At 33.0% G+C, this 19,082-nt stretch overlaps 2 protein-coding genes across 2 annotated transcripts; both read right to left on the bottom strand.

Moving 5' to 3' along the window:
• Positions 1–633: 633 nt before the first annotated feature.
• Positions 634–2,564, bottom strand: LOC125063678. The gene is made up of 2 exons (XM_047670247.1): positions 1,228–2,564; positions 634–935 (listed from the first exon to the last, which is right to left on the bottom strand). Exons 1-2 carry the CDS (start codon positions 2,454–2,456, stop codon positions 698–700), a joined length of 1,467 nt encoding a protein of 488 aa, XP_047526203.1. The 5' UTR covers positions 2,457–2,564; the 3' UTR covers positions 634–697.
• Positions 2,565–3,920: 1,356 nt separating this feature from the next.
• On the bottom strand, positions 3,921–18,238 carry LOC125063548 (pre-mRNA-processing factor 6). Its single transcript, XM_047670045.1, has 17 exons — positions 17,971–18,238; positions 17,178–17,237; positions 16,781–16,904; positions 16,300–16,430; positions 15,600–15,859; positions 14,601–14,861; positions 14,044–14,237; positions 13,007–13,277; positions 11,857–11,993; positions 11,214–11,291; positions 10,595–10,811; positions 10,094–10,257; positions 9,141–9,317; positions 7,737–7,870; positions 6,516–6,666; positions 4,924–5,034; positions 3,921–4,171 (listed from the first exon to the last, which is right to left on the bottom strand). Exons 1-17 carry the CDS (start codon positions 18,063–18,065, stop codon positions 3,947–3,949), a joined length of 2,790 nt encoding a protein of 929 aa, XP_047526001.1. The 5' UTR covers positions 18,066–18,238; the 3' UTR covers positions 3,921–3,946.
• Between the last annotated feature and the right edge of the window lie 844 nt (positions 18,239–19,082).

The raw sequence follows: 19,082 nt of genomic DNA, 5'->3' as shown, positions 1-19,082 counted from the left end.
TAAAAATTAACGTAAACGAATTATTATTTAAAATTTTAATTCTGTCATCATTTATTATTTTTGAACCAAATCGCAAAAGTTCTTTAAAAAAATGACATTTTACTGATGTAATAATTATATTGATAATAAAGTATAAATATTTTGTATTTTAATTATGTAGTAATATTTACGACTCAATAAATATATAATGACCATGTTTTATAAAGTACTTTTGTATTTAAATTGTTAAATATACCTACATTTTATTGTAGAATCAATTTCAAAGGCAATCTTGGGGCCAATTAATTTAAAACCAAAGTTAAACAGTACCTTAAATACTCAATGTGTATAGTCAATAATGTAATGTGTTTTTAATTTTAAATAAAATATTTTAAAATTATGAGTTTTTATTCATATAATATATATCAGCCCCTCAAGGTCGTAGTTTCGTGCCCTAGATGTGCATTAAATACTTTTCTGTCTAAGAGCACATTAACACTGGCTCGTACGGTGAAACCATAAATCGACGGCGTGTGTCAGGCAATAGGTACAGGCTCACGTACTTGCCTATTTGAAAAATAAAACGAAACAGACCGAAATTTGAAGCCAAGATCAGGTTATTTTTTATTAATATTAAATAGTAATGAAAACAAATAGTTTTTAGAAGTTTTATTAAGTCCAAATTTGAATAAATTAACAATGTTATTTAATACATTCGTTACGTTCCCTGTTGAAATATACCCAAAGGAGAGAGAATTAGGTCCGTATTAGTACTTGCGATAATCGCTCTCATAAGCATCATGTCATCCGGAGTATAATTCCATCCACTCAACTGACCCAGGCTTTGGAGTTTAGGGCAATTCTCCATTAACATGTCTACGGTCTCTCTTGTCAATCGTGGCGCATTTGGAAACCAAATCGCTTCTAAATTGGGAAATTTATAGCGGCGTAATATCCTGAAAATAGTAATTGCATTTATTAATTTTAATTTAAGTTCAAATAAAAACGTATTACATTAGACAAGTGCATACAGCATTCCGGCATTCTGTCTCATAAGATCTTTTATCACACAAAATGTTGTATAATAGTAACCTATTTTTTTATCTCGAAAATATGAAGGGTTTTCTTAAGCAGTACCTAAGTTCAAAATACAGACGAAGATACAATGAAATTTTTGCTTAGTTATCTTTTGCGTATTATCTTACGAAAGGCCTAAATAATATTAAAAATAAATCTCTAAGAACTTACCGAGCAAAGTCATTATCGTCTAGTTTTATTTCATCCCCAATGATCAGTTTTTTCAACTTTGGAGTACAAGTCATTAGGTACTTGAGGCACGGTCCCGACAAGTTGCCTTGAATTATTTCGATGTGTTCCAATTTATTAAAAGGCACTTCTTCTTCGTGAGTTGCAGTTTGGCATTGGTAAAACTCAAGACTCTCCAAATTAGGGCAAGTTTCTGCTATTCTAGTAAAGTTGAAAGAACCTCTCGATCCTGATAACATTAACGTTAATATCTTGTATCCTATTTTATCTAATAGTTGATGTAGTTCATGGCACTGAAACTTATTTAATTTTATCTTGTTTACATAACTTAGATCCTTTAACTGCTGAAGCACACCCTGGTCAGCCTCTTCTAAGTAAATTGTTTCTACCAAAGGACATATTGCTGTAATAGCTTTCATAGTTCTTTGGTTTGTTTGTACATCATGTATATATTGTATTTTCGTTTTAAAATTAGGTGGACAGTCGTGGTTGTACACGTAATTTATTGCTTTACCCACATATGAATAGCTACCTAGATTAGTTAAATTTGGAAGTCTTCGGATTAGCAGTGCTACATCGGTGTGATCTATATTTTCTTCACCATACATTCCAATATTAACAACAGTAATACTCTGGGCGAGTTGTGGATTACCCGTCAACATGGCATCTATTCCAATCTCTGTTATATCTGTTTCACCAGAGACATCGAGCAGTTTCAATACTTTGTTATTTTCTCCAATATACTTAAGTATTTCATCGTTAGCTATGTATGGTATACTAAGCGTAGTTAGATTAGGTAGGTTCTTGATTATTTCGTACATTAAATGTAGATGTTCGTCTTTCACCCACACACCTTTCATATTTAAAGATGTCAAATGGCGGCCTTGTTCAATAATCAGTTCAAGGATTCTCCTATAGTATGGACACGGGAACATGCCTGTCGCTAAGCTCTTTACGTTCTCCTTAAGAAGCAGCTTCATTGTAAAATATCTCACTGATGGGTCAAGATAATCCGAGGTAAGTATAAGATTAAGTAGGTCTTGAAATATATCACTCGTCACTCCCATACTCTCGTAGTATGAGGACACCATAGTAAAAGGTAGAGCCACATCTTCTTCTGTCGATATTTTCGTTATTGTGTGTATCAGCTGTCTTGCTGTTAAAGATAATGTGATATCTTGTAACGGCGGTACGGGACACTTTGGAGACATTTTAACACTTACACTTTCCTACTAGTAATAAAATTCTTTGAACATAATATATGAAAGAATTAGAGAATGCGTGCGCCTCTTAGATATTTAGCGCACTCACTCGCATTCTATTTTGGCTAAGCGCCAGATCTCGAATATAATTCAAACACACAAACCCGAAAATTATTTATAGAAGTTTTATTTCTTAAATGTTTACACCTTACAATGCGTAAAACAGATCATTTGATATCATAGTTGAGCTAATTATATTAAGATAAACTTCAACTTATAACACCGCGGTCTAGGTAATTACGGAAAAACAACGATATTATTTGAAGGAGCACAGTTCTTCAACAATTTACCAGAGGAATTGAAACAGTGCGAAAATATGAATGTTTTCAAAGGAGGTCTAAAAGATTATTTGCAATCAGTAATGTTTCCAACGCCCTAGAGGCTACTAATATTATATAATTTAGAATTAAGTACCTACTGTATCTCATTGTAAGCGAACTAGTATTAAGTTCTTATAAGTAATAAAGTTCTTTAAACCTAAGATAAAAGTCAATTACAATTAAAATGGTTGGAAGAATGTCCGTCCATGAAGTAGACATATTTCTCCGTCTGTTTCGTGTGTTGAGATATCTGTACAGGTTGGTTACCTGAACCAATAATAACTGTTTCACTGTAAATCAAACCCGAAAAAAATAGGATTTTCATTTCTTTCGTCAGTATCTGACTCTTTTCAGGTTCTACTCGTATTTAATGAACGGAAATTGATCAAGCACCACAAATAGCCGCCAAATCTTATGGTTGTTGAGGAAATACTATATTGTTGAAATAAAATCCCTAAAAGTCCGAAAGTAAAACAACCGTAAAAATATATTTAATACATGATTATTGAGGTCATTTAGAAAACAGATCATAAACATCAGTCACAATCAAGCATTGTGAAAATAGACAATAGTCGTACTTCATTTCATTATTTTCAGATTTTTTCACAGGTGTAGGGAACATCTAATGATAACAATCTAATTGTGCTACAGCTTAAGTATTGCACTATGGTTATATAATTATCTTTGACCATTATTTAGTATAGACAAATAGGTGCCATCTGGGCCTGACCACGGTCCTTCTCGGCCATCGTAGCTCTATAGAAAAATCTATTGGTGCACAGCCGTGATTCGAACGCAGGACCCTCAGGTTGAGAGTAGCAAGGTCAAGCCATGTTTTATATAGGTTAGGGAGGTCAAACAAGCCTACGAGTTGCCCATGTAGGGCAGTTATTGCCGCCAATCGACACCCATTGTAATGGGTGCGTTACCTGCCTTTTATGGAGATGCATTATTTAAGAGGAACTCAAAAACAAAAGACGATAACATAATTACGTATAAGTTTATGTTAAATTGTTCTCTAAGGAATTTATGAAGACTGTTTCTTAAATTAAAATAAAGATTGGGAATAATAAACATCGAATAAAATTCACTATTTGGAAATTATAATTTATTTCATCCTTACGTTGGTACAGGTAAATTCTTAGCGACTAATAATAATATTTGTTCGGTACTAAAGCACCAATTAGCTATTTCTTTTGACACTTGACACCAATATTCACCGTGGTGAGGCTCAGCTGTCTTACATCGATTTTTGACATCTTCCTGTTGCTGTTCATTACCATGAAGGAGTTCGAATTTGTAATAAAACGCCCATGCGTCACCCAAATCCGGGTCAATTTTTACCTGTAAAATATATTTTTCATTAAAAAAAAAAACATACAAATTGTCCTAACACCTTTTTTAGAATAACACTATATGATTTTCGTTTTTCTGTATAAATATTGTTATGGTGTACCTTCAACTGTTTAGTTTCAGGTATTCGAATGTCCTTAAACAAAATCTAACTATATACTGTTCTATCTAAATTCTCAAGTCATTCGTCCCTTTCTGCCAAATTTTACTCTACGATAGAAAGAGACAGAACGCTTGTAGGCGCAGAAAAAGGAATACGTTATACATAGGAGTATCATAAAAACCTTTATGACAACTCTACTGTTACTAGGATTGCCTGGAAGAGATCGCTTAGTAGTGATAAGGCCCATTACACCATGTTTTTCTTTTTTTTAAGTTTCTTTGTTTAAAAATTCTTGTGTTTAAGTATATAAATAATTAATATGAAAAAAACCATTGAATTCTATGACCTTATTAAGTTAAGTGTTAATTAGAAAAACATTGTAAACAGTTTTAAACATTTCAAAATTGTAATTAAAAAAAAATTGTAAAATTTGTTATGGAATTAAGTTTGGTTTGTTATCCTGAAGAGCTGGGAACCCTGACACTGATTTTTTACTTAAAAGAGTTCCCAAATCTTACACATTGTAATGAATACTTATAATGAATAAACATTTTAAGTTAAATAATGAAAAACTACATAATTTTTTTATTAATATTTGTTTAGTAAAAAGCAAAGATTGACAAAATATAATTTCCCCCACCGTTCTATTAAACCACTCTCGACACTTGTTAAGTTTCCGTTCCGTCCAAAAGAGTTGCGACACGGCGAGAAGTACGTGCGCGTCGTGTTCGCATTTTTTTAACGCATCCACCTGTTTACAAAAGAATCCTTATTAACTTACCAATTTTTAATTCACACGCTTTAGTTCAGACAAAAGTTAGTTTCTAATCTAATGTTATTTCTATGTGAAAAATTTATAGGTTTTTGTCTATACTACTAGAGGTATAGTTGTGAGTTTGTAGGGAGATATCTGGTTAGAAAGTTTGAACGAATTTTTTTACGAACGCTGCCTTAGAGTTTTATTAATACTACTAGCGGTTTTACCATTCTTCCTCAGTAATCATTCCAGATATGAAATTTATAGGTAGCTAGTATTAAATAAAAAAATGCGTGCGTGTACTAGGTGTACACACGTAAGAAGTGAAACTTCTTTATGACCTTATTTTTCGAAAAATGATCTACTATATGCAACTTTACAGAAATTGGTTAAATAATGTTAAATTAGATAAAGTTTAACAAATAGCTTTTATTATCATAGACATGAATACAAATACAATTTCATTTTACTTTATTACTACTAAGATTATTACAGAATTTCAATAATTGTAATAGAATTATTACTATCATTGTTATCGTTATTATATATTTTTGAAGTGAAACTTCTTTATCGGGGTTGGAAAAAAATTTTGTGTAACATTTTTTCGTTACGCGTCACATTTTTCGGTTACGCGTCACATTTGACCGTTATGCGCGTCTTTTTCTTGTCCCTACCAGGGTTGATTCGAAGAGATTCTAAACCATTAATAACAAAAATGTATCATAACGATAACAATGATACTAAAAATTCTATTACAATTTATGAAATTCTGTAATAATCTTAGTGGTAATAAGGTAAAATGAAATAATTGTATTATTTGTATTCAAGTCTGTGATATTAAAAGCCTTTTGTTAAACTTTATCTAATTTAACTTTATCTTATTTAACCAATTTCTGTAAAGTTGCATATTATAGATAATTTTTCGAAAAATAAGGTCATAAAGAAGTTTCACTTCTAACGTGTGTACACTAGTACACGCACATTTTTTTGTTATTAATGGCTTCGAATCTCTTCGGATCAACCGTGGTAAGGACAAGAAAAAGATGGCGCGTAACCGAAAAAAGTGACGGTAATTTTTTTCAACGCCGATAAAGAAGTTTGACTTCAAAAAGCAACATGGCGCGTACCCGAAAAACGTGACGATTTGCTACAAAATTTCTCCCATACGTCGATAAAGAAGTTTCACCCAGTAAAATATTAATTAAAAAAAGGTGGGATATTTCCATTTCTTAAGACTTATTAAATTTATATGCCTACTTAAAACCGTTGTTTTGCTTGTAACTGAAACCACGATCATGTACATTAACCACTAAGCCACGTAGAGACGTATAATCTTGTGATGAATAGCACACATTATTATTTTTCCTTATAGTTACGTAAATATTTACGACGGCCATTGTATCGTATGCGAACCCAAGACCTGTGAACACCTAGTGACTCTACTTCATTAGGTATAACATAGATTTTAGACTTACACTTTTGGTTTTCCGCTGCGGTCTTGACTCCATGAATATCGCTTCAGCCCAAAGGCGTCCAGCATTTCCGCACTCCTGTAAGGCTTTTGCCATCACGGCGTTCCCTATCTCCGCGCTTCCATTGCGACGTTCCAGCCTTACACTTTCTAACCTACGAAAAATATAAATGACATTAGGGTCTCAAATGCGTAACCATCGGAGGCATGGTTTTTATTTTATTTTGCCAAAAACTCTGGCAGAGAAGTTGAGAGAAAATAAAAAAAAACGTGTGGCACGGGGACTGCCGCGGTAAAGCTATTGTTGCATAGCAATTTTTATTTATGCAGTTAATTTTTCTTTGATATTAATTCTATCTACCACTCTCCCAGACTCAGACTAACACGCCTATATAGTCTGTCTCATTCTAACGCGTACCGGCTGCACCGGCTACGCTTACGCTACGTCACCGATCACGCCAGACCGATGTGAGACGCAGTATGCGTTCTGTCCCGCTCTAACGCGTATTGACCGCGCCTATAATACGTCATCGTATGTTAGGTTTTTATTTTCGTTACGAAATTTCTTGATTCGGTCGCCGCGCTCAAAGCCCGCGATAAAATCTATGCAATAGCTTTAAAATAAATGAAGCGATAGGGAATGATAGATACGTGAATTAAAAAAAATATGTATTATTATTTAAATTAAGATTTATTGAATGACCAAAAAATAAAAGTTACCTGTTACTAATAATATATATTGACAATATATTTTAGTTAATTATTATAAGCGCAAACCAAATGTTTGCAATTATCGCACACTTGAAGCCAAAATGAGCCCTTTAGTTTTTTCCACACTCATAAATTTTAAACAAGATTCTCATTTCCGGTAATGTCCAATAGGCCTACACTTATATTCTTTATTGGTAACATAAGTGTCACTTAAATTTAATAACCCTTAAATAAGCCAAGTTAGCTTTTGGTTCCTCTAGCGTCGCAACCGCACTACTTAATTTTGTGTTAGTTATAAGCTGGTATTTTAAATAATTAAAGCCAGTTGACACCCAGCTTAAAAAAAAGAGTTTCATTAAACATAGATTTGAACATTTACCTATAACAACCGCTGCAGAACTTAATTTGCGGAACGACAAATATTTTTCAAACCTTAAGAAATTAATTCTGACACAAGCTTTAAGAAAACAGTTTATATAAAGTAATAATATCGAGAAATACTCTATATACATACCATAATTCCGCATTCTTTGGATTCCTTAATCTCGCCTTTTCGAGTACAGACCTCGCCTTGGTGACGTGTTTGAGTTTTTCTTCTAGTCTTGATAATAAAATCCACATAGGAACGGACGTCGCACATTTCTTCAACTATTAAGAATAACACATTTAAAAAATAAAGATGAATGAAGACACAAGGAGAAACAAAGAAGAATGTTCGATTGACTATTTCTTCAATTGCATTCCTTAATCAATATTGTAACCTTGTTAATCGATTAAGGCATGAATTTATGATCGTAAAATATCAAAAGCTTTGAAACTTTCTTTAGTTAGGTTTTTGTTTATTGTAATTTATTTATTTATATTGTAATCCTACTTTTAACAACAATTATATATAACAAAAAACAATTATACTAAAGCCAAAGGTGGAATACATTATATAAACAAAAAAGGTTCGAACATTTAGAAAAGGAATAAATAATTGATATTAAATACATATTATTGAATTTTGTGATACATTCAGCTTTAAAAAAAATATAGTTAGCTATTAATATAGTCAACAGAATTTATAATATGAGAACGGTCACGTGACCAAACTTGGCCCAACGTCATGGATGTGATTTCTCTATTTAATAACAATATAAACTAACAAATAGCAATTGTATGGGTAGTTAGTTTTTATCATTGTCTTCTATTACTTACGTGTTTTAATATTACTTTAATATTACAGTCACTGCCATTATTTTGTTTTAAACCAGTTGTTGTGTAGACCTCAATAACTATACTCTGATTTTTAATTCCGTATAATTCGGACAGCAATCATTTTTTGACATATCACAAACCTTTTTGGCCGGGCACATTTTTCAATTTCATTACATTTTGTTAGTGAAATGGATACACCATTTTATTAAGTGCGGTGCTCCATATTAAAATTTTAATCCAATTGATTTTACGGCGAGTGATAATTACGTCCCTTATTATTACAAACAGTAAAAAACGCACAAGTTAAGATAACATTTTATTTTATTAAAAAGGTTTACTAAACCTGGAATTAGTAGGCAGTGATGCCAGCTAAAGAATAAAATAAAGTAATAAAAGTTAATTCGATCTATTATTTTTGTATTAGGTCACTTGAGTAAGTAAATATTTAGAATTAACTTTTTTTGTACGTATAACATTTTATGAATGTGAATATATTTAATATTGTTTATATATTTAATATAATATTTTTAGTATTGTTTAATTGGAATTAAGGATCGAACCTACGATCTTAAGGATTAGAGTCGCTTAGACGTCTGCTTTGTCTGGAGGAAACCTTTTTGCGGTAATACCGCCTATTAAAATGTTGTACCCGTCTTTATATTGTTTGTGATCTAAATAGTGTTAATAAGCGGTTTTTATATTTAATTAAAAATCTTACCCCCTGCGTATAAGTGTTATGGGCGTCATCATCGCGTCCGAGCTGCTCCTCAATCTGCCCCTTCATCATGTGCAACTTGGCGTAATCACTGAACACCTTTATAGCTTCATCCAATAGCTTCAATGCCTCATCGCAATTGTTAAGAGCCCATTCCAGTTTCGCTGATTTTATCATAACCTGGAAATTTGAGTTAGAGCTGCACTAATTATTTAAACAATTAACAGTTGCTTGGTGTCCTTGGTCTTAAGGAGCGTTCAAGTATTACGTAACGAATTTTGGGAGGGGGGGGGGGTCTGTTTGTAAAACGTTACGATGCGCAGCGGGGATTGAATTACCTACGCGTTATTGTTAATATTATTTCGACTTTCCAGTACTTTACACCACATAACACCAGCATTTTTAGGTCTGAAGAGTTACTGGGTGGTCACGAAACGAAACTATTGGGTACAGAAAAACGTTACATGAGGGGGGGGGATCAATAATCTCCAAAAATTGCGTGACGTAATACTTGAACGCTGCCTTAGACCAAAATCGATAAAGTGGCAGTACCGGCCGCCTATGATTTCATTCTTCATTTGTTTTATTCAATAGCCAAGACCCATAAAAGTCTAAACCAATGTATGACTTAAAATACTTATATGCCAATAAATGAAATATTTTCGGTAACGCGGCCAAAAAAAAATTAATAATTTTGCGCTTCTAATTTTTCAAACAAATTAGAGAGAACAGAAACATTTTATACTCTTGGTACAGCTATAGGTTTTAGAACTACAAAACAGAAAAAAACCGACACGTGCGTCTCTGAGCCATTAAAGCTGTAATTTAGATGTACTACTTCCAAACAACATTTATGTACAAATTAAAATAATATTATTCTGTAAAACACTAATTCATACAAAAAACCATTTATCATATGAATATATAAACATTGTGTTATTAATAAACAATCTCACCCTAGGTGTAGGTGCAGATGCCCTAGCCTTAGCAAGCAGCCGTCTCGCTCTATCATACTCTTTGTTCTCACTCTCCAACTTCACCGCGGCCAACCAGATCTCTTCTGAATTAGGATTGGCTTGGAAAGCTAAAGATAGGATACCTCTAGCAGCTGGAACGTCCCCTGTAATAATAAAAAAGAACATTATAATTAATCTAAAAACAAAACTATACTTAAATTCCCTCTTTTATATCCCGTTATTTATGATAAGTTTCATAAAACTGTTTCATCTGAAGTCTCTTTCTGTCAAATTTCAGTTATCCTATGAAGGAAAGAGACGGTCGTATCATCGTCAAAACCTCGTAATTTCAGGGTATTTTTTCTTAAATAATAACGAATGTCAAATACGGAATATCTGTCTTGATGCTTCGCGCAATGGCGACTTGTTTGCGGTAAAACGATAATTAATACACGTTTTAAACCGCTAAAAGATTTTAAAACCTGTCAACAAATCTCTTACCAGCCAACCACTTAGACTTGGCCCCCATGAGCCAAAGCACTTCAGACTTGGGGCAATGGGCCACGGCCCTCTGCAGCAAAGCCTCGAGGCTTGATCGGCTTCCATGCTGCTTTTCTAAGTACGCTGCTCGAAGCCATATTGACTTCTTAGACGGGAATACGGATAACGCGTACCCGTAAACAGCTCGGGCGCACTCATATGCATTTTCGTTTGCGCACTGAAATTATTAAAATACAATATTTCGTAACAAAAAATATATTTATATTGTCTTTATTCAGGTTGTGCACACTATAAACATAAAGTGTAGGTATTTAGTAATATTTAACGAATATAAGGAAATCTTAGAAACAGAACTTGTTTTAAACTATGTTTAAAAAAAAAATTGGTTACTACATTTTACTGGTCTAATAGGCTGGCTATACTTATAGGAAGCCTACACCGCCTGATCTTGGCCCATGTGCTCATGGTGTCAACGTATTCAAAGGGCCTTAAATTCGCCAGTAGTTTGGCCTACCGCCTAGGTAGCGCTGGATCGACAGAATTGGGGAGGATCTGCTGCAGCTGACAGCTAGGAGGTGGCTAATGTGGTAGATAATGGCAACATTAAAATACTATTTACCGCTTCAGCGTCCTCCATCCATGTGTGCTTTTGATCTTCTGGGTCAATCCCGTGTCCGATTACCGCCCGAATAATTGCCTGTAATTGAGTATGTGAAATTTAATTTTTGAAACAGTGTCTGCTAGATTTACTGTATATATGTCACCGTAAAATTGTAAACACCGTTAGATTGTAATCTATCTCGCTAGATTGTGAACCTCAACCTTTTACCATGTGATATTAGAATTATTAATTACCTACTAAGTAATGAATAAATACTTGATGTCACAATTCTTGAACTGCATTCAGTTAATTTGACTGATACCCGTGTTTCATTCCTAACTCTATGGACATAGAACGGTCTACTATAAAGCCGACCAATCAGGGACAGCCATTGTAATTTGACGGTTTCACTTCGATAGATCTATCGAATAATAATACGTTCAATTGTAAGCAGTAGGTACGTTGAGTTCACAATCTTTCGACAGTTCATAATCTCGCGAGATAGATTACAATCTAACGGTGTTTACAATTTCACGGTGACATATATACACAAATTATAATCAGTTACCTATTGTTTTGTTATTATAACATGTAACTGAAACTTATTAATGTTAACAGGCTTGTAATATTTAGAAAAGGTTTTTAAGCAAAATGAATATACCTGACAAGTATTAACAGCGCCAGATTTTTCGGCTTCCATGGCCTCCTTGAACCAGTGTTCGCGGTTGATCTCAACTCCGTTAGCGCTTAGGGACGAAATCGCACGATCTATGATTTTCTCCACCATATGTGTGTTACCTGATACAAAATATTTAACATAACGTAGGAAATAGCGTATTTACATCAACTTCTTATATTATACCTGTGCACAGAGAGCACAGAGTACGATCTTTGTAACTAATAATAATAAATCCTATGCCTTGATAGTGGTTTATATTATGATGGATGAATTAAAAAGGTTATTTTTAAAAAGGGCACAACCAGCCATGTCAAACTAGAATGTAAATGTCAATTTATTTTGTCATATTCTATGTTGGTGTGTCAAATCTTATAAATCTATAGAAGCCCTCTCAAGAATGAATTTGACTAAACTAGTTTTTTTTGGCATTAAAATTAGCGCTTATATTGATTGGTCGTGGGTTAATACAACAATTGAAAACAGATGACGCTGATATGTGTCAAGTTAGCTAATTCTATACATATAATAACATTATGGATTGATAAAAATTATGTCATCTATGTTTAGCATTAGCTAACATTACACGTATCGTCATTATATTATTCGTTTGTAATAATTGCAAAAACCCGCGATTGGCGTTATCGAATTCCGCTAATTATTGAGTTCATCATAATCATTGTTATTGAGCCATTGAGAGAGTACAGAGTATTGGTACTGTATTTTGGTAATTTAAAAATGTTTACGAAATTATTTTTTTGTTTGAGAGCTGCACAATTTTCAATATAAATGCTATTGAAATTATCAAATTACAGTGTCGTTTAGTCGTAGGTCCGTTCCCCGGCAGTGCACCAATATATTTTCTGCCTATATGCGCATTCAGCATTCGTTCGTACGGTGTTGGAAAACAAGGTGAGTAAACCGACATGCGTTAGACCCAAAAAAGTTTCTGGCGTGTGTCAGGCACTGAAGGCTGATCACGAAACAGATAGAGAAATATGAGGCAGACATTGAAGGTTTTAGCGCCGCTGTTTTTTTAAATGACAGTGTTACTTACAACTTTTTGCTTCTGGATAACGTAGCTAATCAAACATCATCATTGACTATTATTAAGCGTAAAAATTTAATAACTTACCATGCGCTTCTTCCAGTTTAGCAGCGGTGACCCAAATCTGTCTATCCGTTGGTATATTTTCCCGGGCCTTATTCAGTACTTTCCTTGCATTTTCGTATGTTTCCAATCTAGCCAATGCTAGCCATAACTCGACACTTGTGGGACAACATTCCACTGCTCTCGATAGTAAAATGCGAGCGTCTTCTGGATTCTCCAGTTCAACGGCCGCTTTCCAAAGCCGTACGGAGTTTGGTATGTGTTCTAACGCTTTGCGGAATACACGACGTTTCGCCTGTGATGCATGACGCGCATTTAATTGTATTTAAGGGATGTTAAATAAAATATATTTACTGTAACTATAAGGCAAGCAAATGTTTGTGTCTTTAAATATCAAACAAAGACCGCAATATTTCGACGCATTCCCGTAGGGATGTGTTACACTATCATGTTTATTTTCACTTTTGTATAATACATATGGGGGCATACGTCGAATTACCAATAACCCTGTAGTCTGTATAATACAGTAATACTAGTGGACCCGACAGACGTTGTCCTGCATGATATTTCAAGCGATTAGTAAAGCAAAGTATGAAAGTACCGACTGCAGCGCCATCTGGCGGGCTGATTTGTGAATCTAAACCATTCCCAAGATCCCCTTGAACACACACAAAAAATTTCATCAAAATCGGTCCAGTCGTTTGAGAGAAGTTCAGTGACATACACACTCACAGAAGAATTATATATATAAAGATAGAGAATTATATACTTTATAACAAATAATATTTAACTTTGAAAATAATAGAATTTAAAAAGTAATGCAAATTCTCAACTAGTTGTAAGACATTTAAAAACCCAATTCAGAAGAATGGCAACATATTTAAAACTGAATTTTTCAGCTATTTCCTTATACTTATTCTTAGTCAATAGGAAGGCGTCGACTTTACGGTTCTGGTTTTGCAAACAATGTTTAACTTATCTTTAGGAGCAAGTTAACTGCATGTTATACACTCAAGGTTATTACACAAATTTTTGTGTATCTACTGTCAAAAAATCCCTACCTTAGGCTCCTGTTCCAAATCGGCAGCTTTGACCCAAACTCTAACACTATGTGGTAAATTACGCGCCGCATGCGCAATAACAGCCCGGGCTGTGTCCCGGGGTTGTAAACGGGCGGCTTCCAACCACAACTCTTCACTACTGGGATTAACTTCGCAACCCTTCATTATAAGGTTACGAGCCGCTTGGATCTTTCCTGAAATGTTTCATTCAATAAATTTAAATTTCCTTTTACAAAAATAATGGCAATAAAATACGTAATGCGCATAGAGAACCGACGTGGCTGCTATACAAACTAATATAATTCCTATTTGCTATGACTTATTTTATTTATTCAGTAAAATTATATACTTTAATATTTTTTTGCATATCGTACGTATCATGAGTACTGTCAACAACAGTGTTGTCATGTCACAAAAATATAATTAAGCAGTGCGATTTAAACTTCTACATGGCTTCGGCACATTTATTCACAGTAAAAAATTTGGGTTAAAAATATTTCTGTTTGTATGAGTTAACGCCACTGTATAATTAGTATCGAGCATTATAAATCACTTACCTGTAACTTCTTCCAATCTAGCACTGGCAATCCAAGCCGGTGGGTGATTAGGATTTGTTTCTCTAACTGATTTCAACAAGAGCCTGGCTTTCTTTATATCATTAATATCTCCTCCATAAGTCGGTATCATGGATTGTAGGTCAGTTAAATAGCCTTTTGGATCAACTACAGTCTGTCCGGTGACAGAATCTGATGCTTGTGACAGCTTTACTGTCATGAGAGTGTTTCGGGCTTGACCTATTTTTCTAAGATCCAGGTCGCCTAGAAATACATAAATAATAATATACTAAACTACACACGTGTAAATTAATGTTAATATAAATACTTTTAAAAATGTATACAACTTTTTATTCAAATCAAGCTATTTCATGTTTTCATTATGTATTTAATTAACTACTTTTAATAATAAGTATTGAATATGTACTGCAAATGTTAGTTTTCTTGCATAACTGGAGAATAGCTGTCAGTCAGCAAATGTTAGTAATTCTTAAGTTTAGACTACATATTATTTAATAATGAATTAGAAAAAATATTTATAAATTTTCATACATTGTGGTGTATTTATTATTTTATTATTTGTAAAAATATCAATTTTGCTTTGGAAGTAATTGTAAACACTAAACATTATGTTAATCTTTATATATATAATTCTTCTGTGAGTGTGTATGTCACTAAACTTCTCTCAAACGATTGGACCGATTTTGATGAAATTTTTTGTGTGTGTTCAAGGGGATCTGGGAATGGTTTAGATTCACAAATCAGCCCGGCAGGTGGCGCTGCAGTCGGTACTTTCATACTTTAATATCCTAATAGCTTGAAATATCATGCAGGACAACGTCTGTGGGGTCCACTAGTATTACATATAATACTACGACTATAGAAACTCATGTAATTTATAATAGATCAATTTCAAATGTAATGTAAAAAACAGCCGGCATTGTAACATATATTTTGATTTGATAGGTCAGATAAGAGCATGATACTGCCAATTATGCTTACCAGAAGGTGTTAACATTCCAGGTGTTGCCAGGCCAGGCATCATGGACGCCAATCCAGATGTTGGATCAATAGATGATGTTGACTCTCCACCTAGATTCCGTGACAGTACACTATCTGGTAATGGTGTAAACTTCTCAGCTCTCGGATTCCTTTGCTTTCTGTTTCGTGCATCACCCACTTCTGGTATAGCTGACCATTCATCTTCAGATACCATCTTTAATTCTCTTTTAAGATCGGAAAACTGCTGCTGTATTTTTGGCCTGAAAAATAATTTTATTTTTAAGAGACACTGATACTATTTTTTTTGTGATTTTAATAGGCAATATTTATTTTGTGAAATATATGGCTTTTAATTATGATCCTCCAACTATTAATATGCAAAATTATGTTTACTAATTAATTATGTATTGTGTTTCTTTTATTTTTATTGCAACAAAGTGTAAATAAATAATCCATTTGCACACTGCTGCATGAAATTGATATAACAATTTCAATATATTTTATGAATAAAGACAAATATGATTTGTGAAATAATTGTCACTAAATCAAAATGACAAATTCTATATATTATCACACAAAGCAGGGCACTTTTCTTTTTTTAATTAAAATAGAGTCTATATCACATGCTCCTATTATTAGTTAAACATATGTATATATCAGTACTTTTTGAGGAATATATGTACAACATATCAAAATTTACCTCTCTTGACGATATCTTTCCAAGTCCTCTTTAAGACGTTTCTCTCTGTATTCCTTTCTTTTCTCATCCATTCGTTTATCAATTGATTCATAAATAGCATCAGCTTCAGCATCATCTTTGTCATAGGGATCCTTAAAAAATTATGCTTTTCCAATACAAATGGATAAATGTGCACATTAAGTACTGTGATGGAAATTCTTTATACAATATTTTCATCACTACACATTATGCATTAACTAAATTTATTGTTTATGTACAGTCAGTTAGTAGTTATGGTTTTTAAAAATAAAAATATAATGCTACCTTGTAGAAAACCCAGTCATAAACAATAATACAATCTAATATAATTTCAAATACTACACAAAATAGACTTGTATTTCAATATTCTTAACATGCTGGGAATATATGAAGTAAAATATTTTATATAAAAGATTCTTAATGAAAGTGTTTATTTTATACACTGGCAAGAATGATTTGTTACCTTGGAAAATAAAGATCCACTGTAGCCAGAAAACTCATCATAATTGGAATCATTCAAGTCTTCATCGTCATCTTCTTCATCATTTTTTTTTCTCTTTGCTGCTGGTGGAGCATGGCGGTCATCACTGTAATTTAGTTAAACATTAAATATAATAGTTGTAAAACAAAGTTTTAGCTTTACATAATACTTTTACTTGTTGCAGTGTATACTGTATAATGAATATGCTATAAAATTAAGAAACCCTATTCTTATTTAATAACGGTGTAATAGTGTAAAGTGACGCAAAGCACAGAAATTAAGTAAACTTATAAATGTGAAAGTAATAAATAATGTTGATGCATTTTATGTAAAGAATTTTTTTTAACTTATAAAGTAAAATGGTGTTAAATTTACTTACGAGACATCATTGGCATCCCTGGCTGGCCCAATATCAGATCGAGTAGTAAACCCGGTAGCACTGAAATTTAAAAAATATATATAAATATAGGCCTTACTTAGTTTATCACATCTCAATGTTAAACACATATCATGTTAAAGAGTATATAGGTATTTACAGTAGGCCCTTTAGAGCTTTATCCTTTTCTTGAAAATTTCTATGGTCTCACATAGGGCTGCCATCTGTAAAACCTTCTCCCCAGGTCTGGAAGCGTAAGTTCCCCGGATTTTGGAGCTTTCACCCCAGACATTTCAATACTCTTTTCATTCACTTACATCTTGATTAATATATTTTACTCCGTACTTGATAGAAGAAAACTTTAATTTTAACCCTAGTAGCCAAGATCTGGCGTCAGTCTTACGTTAATTTGTTTACTAGGAAAGCCTCTTTTTTTGCATGAAATAGTGTGTTTAATCGTTCTTGTGACGACAAGTGAGTAATTTTGCTTTATTTTTTAACCTTCTTAGGGATTAAATAAAAGATAAACAAACCCAATATTAGTTACTCAGTTAATAAAATACCTAACCCATAGCTTTTATTTACATAAATGATGCCAACGGGGTCTGATCGAAAACCCGGACTACTATTTAAACCCCGCCCGGACGTCTTCCAAACTAGGACAAATCCGGGGAAACCCGGACGGATGGCAGCCCTAGTCTCACACAGTCCCATACAAATAAACAGAACTATGATCACTTTCAAATAAATTATTTTAACTAATATTAATATCAATAAAGTTTTACACGTAACTTACCCTCTACCAACACCTGCTACATATCCAAGAGGTGCTGGAATACCGAGAAAGTGTTTTTTATTCTTATTTACAAATGCTTGTGGAGGCACCGACATAATGAATTCACTTTTAGAATCTCTCCACTATTAATTGTTACGATACGTACTTTAAACTGTAAATTTCAGAGTAACATTTATTCAATTAAATATAATAAAAAATCTGAATTATGTCCTAAATATAATACAGCATTTTTCATTACAAAATACAAATTCAAAGATAATTACTAATGTCAATTGTCAACCTATAGAGTACAATAATGAATACATAATATTATGATAGTACAATAATAGAAAAGCCACTCTCGGCTAAATTTTTTAACAAAACATAAAAATTTGTTTTTTAGCAAAATATAACCGATGAGCGCACTAATCCTGCAGCCGGATCTCGTACTATAAAAATAGTGCTGTTATGATATGAAAATTTTTAGAACATTCATAGCTACTCAATTAAATTTTAATTAAAAAAAACAAGATTCTAAGAGTAATATACAACCAAATGCACGTCTTCTCAGTCTTGTAACGGTCACAGTTCACAATGATGTTCACAAAAACTTTAGATAACACGGCCCTTTGCGATTTGCTTGAGCAAGTATTGTTAGCTCCATTTCTATACACTCAAGCAGTATTCTGCTTGAGTGTATAGAAATGGAGATTGAACTAGTTATCAGAAGATAAACAAGATCATACTAAACCCAAACAAAAAAAAAACAATAGTTAAAGCCAATATTTCATACAATCATAATTTTCTCAAATGTAAAAGTTTATATCTCATCATTTTTATTTATATACTATCGTTCTTTTTGCAACGTTAATCATTGCTATACAAAAAAATAAAATGTAGAAAATACTAAAAATAATGGAGCAGAAACATATCACAGTATCACCGTGTAGCGATATTTATGAAATTTAGCTACTTTGAATAATTGCTCTGTTGTTAAGATGCATATTAGTAATAATAGATGCGTTAAAGTGCAACGTTGTACTTTTGTCATCAATACGTTTTAGATTTGCTACCATACGGTGCCCCCGATCCAAAAACCTAATCATAACAAAATCATACATCAACAATAAAGT

Source organism: Pieris napi, chromosome 3, assembly GCF_905475465.1.
Source record: "Pieris napi chromosome 3, ilPieNapi1.2, whole genome shotgun sequence".
Lineage (NCBI taxonomy): Eukaryota > Metazoa > Arthropoda > Insecta > Lepidoptera > Pieridae > Pieris > Pieris napi.
The sequence above is the reverse complement of the archived record's forward strand: the minus strand, read 5'-3'. Positions and strand labels throughout refer to the sequence as shown.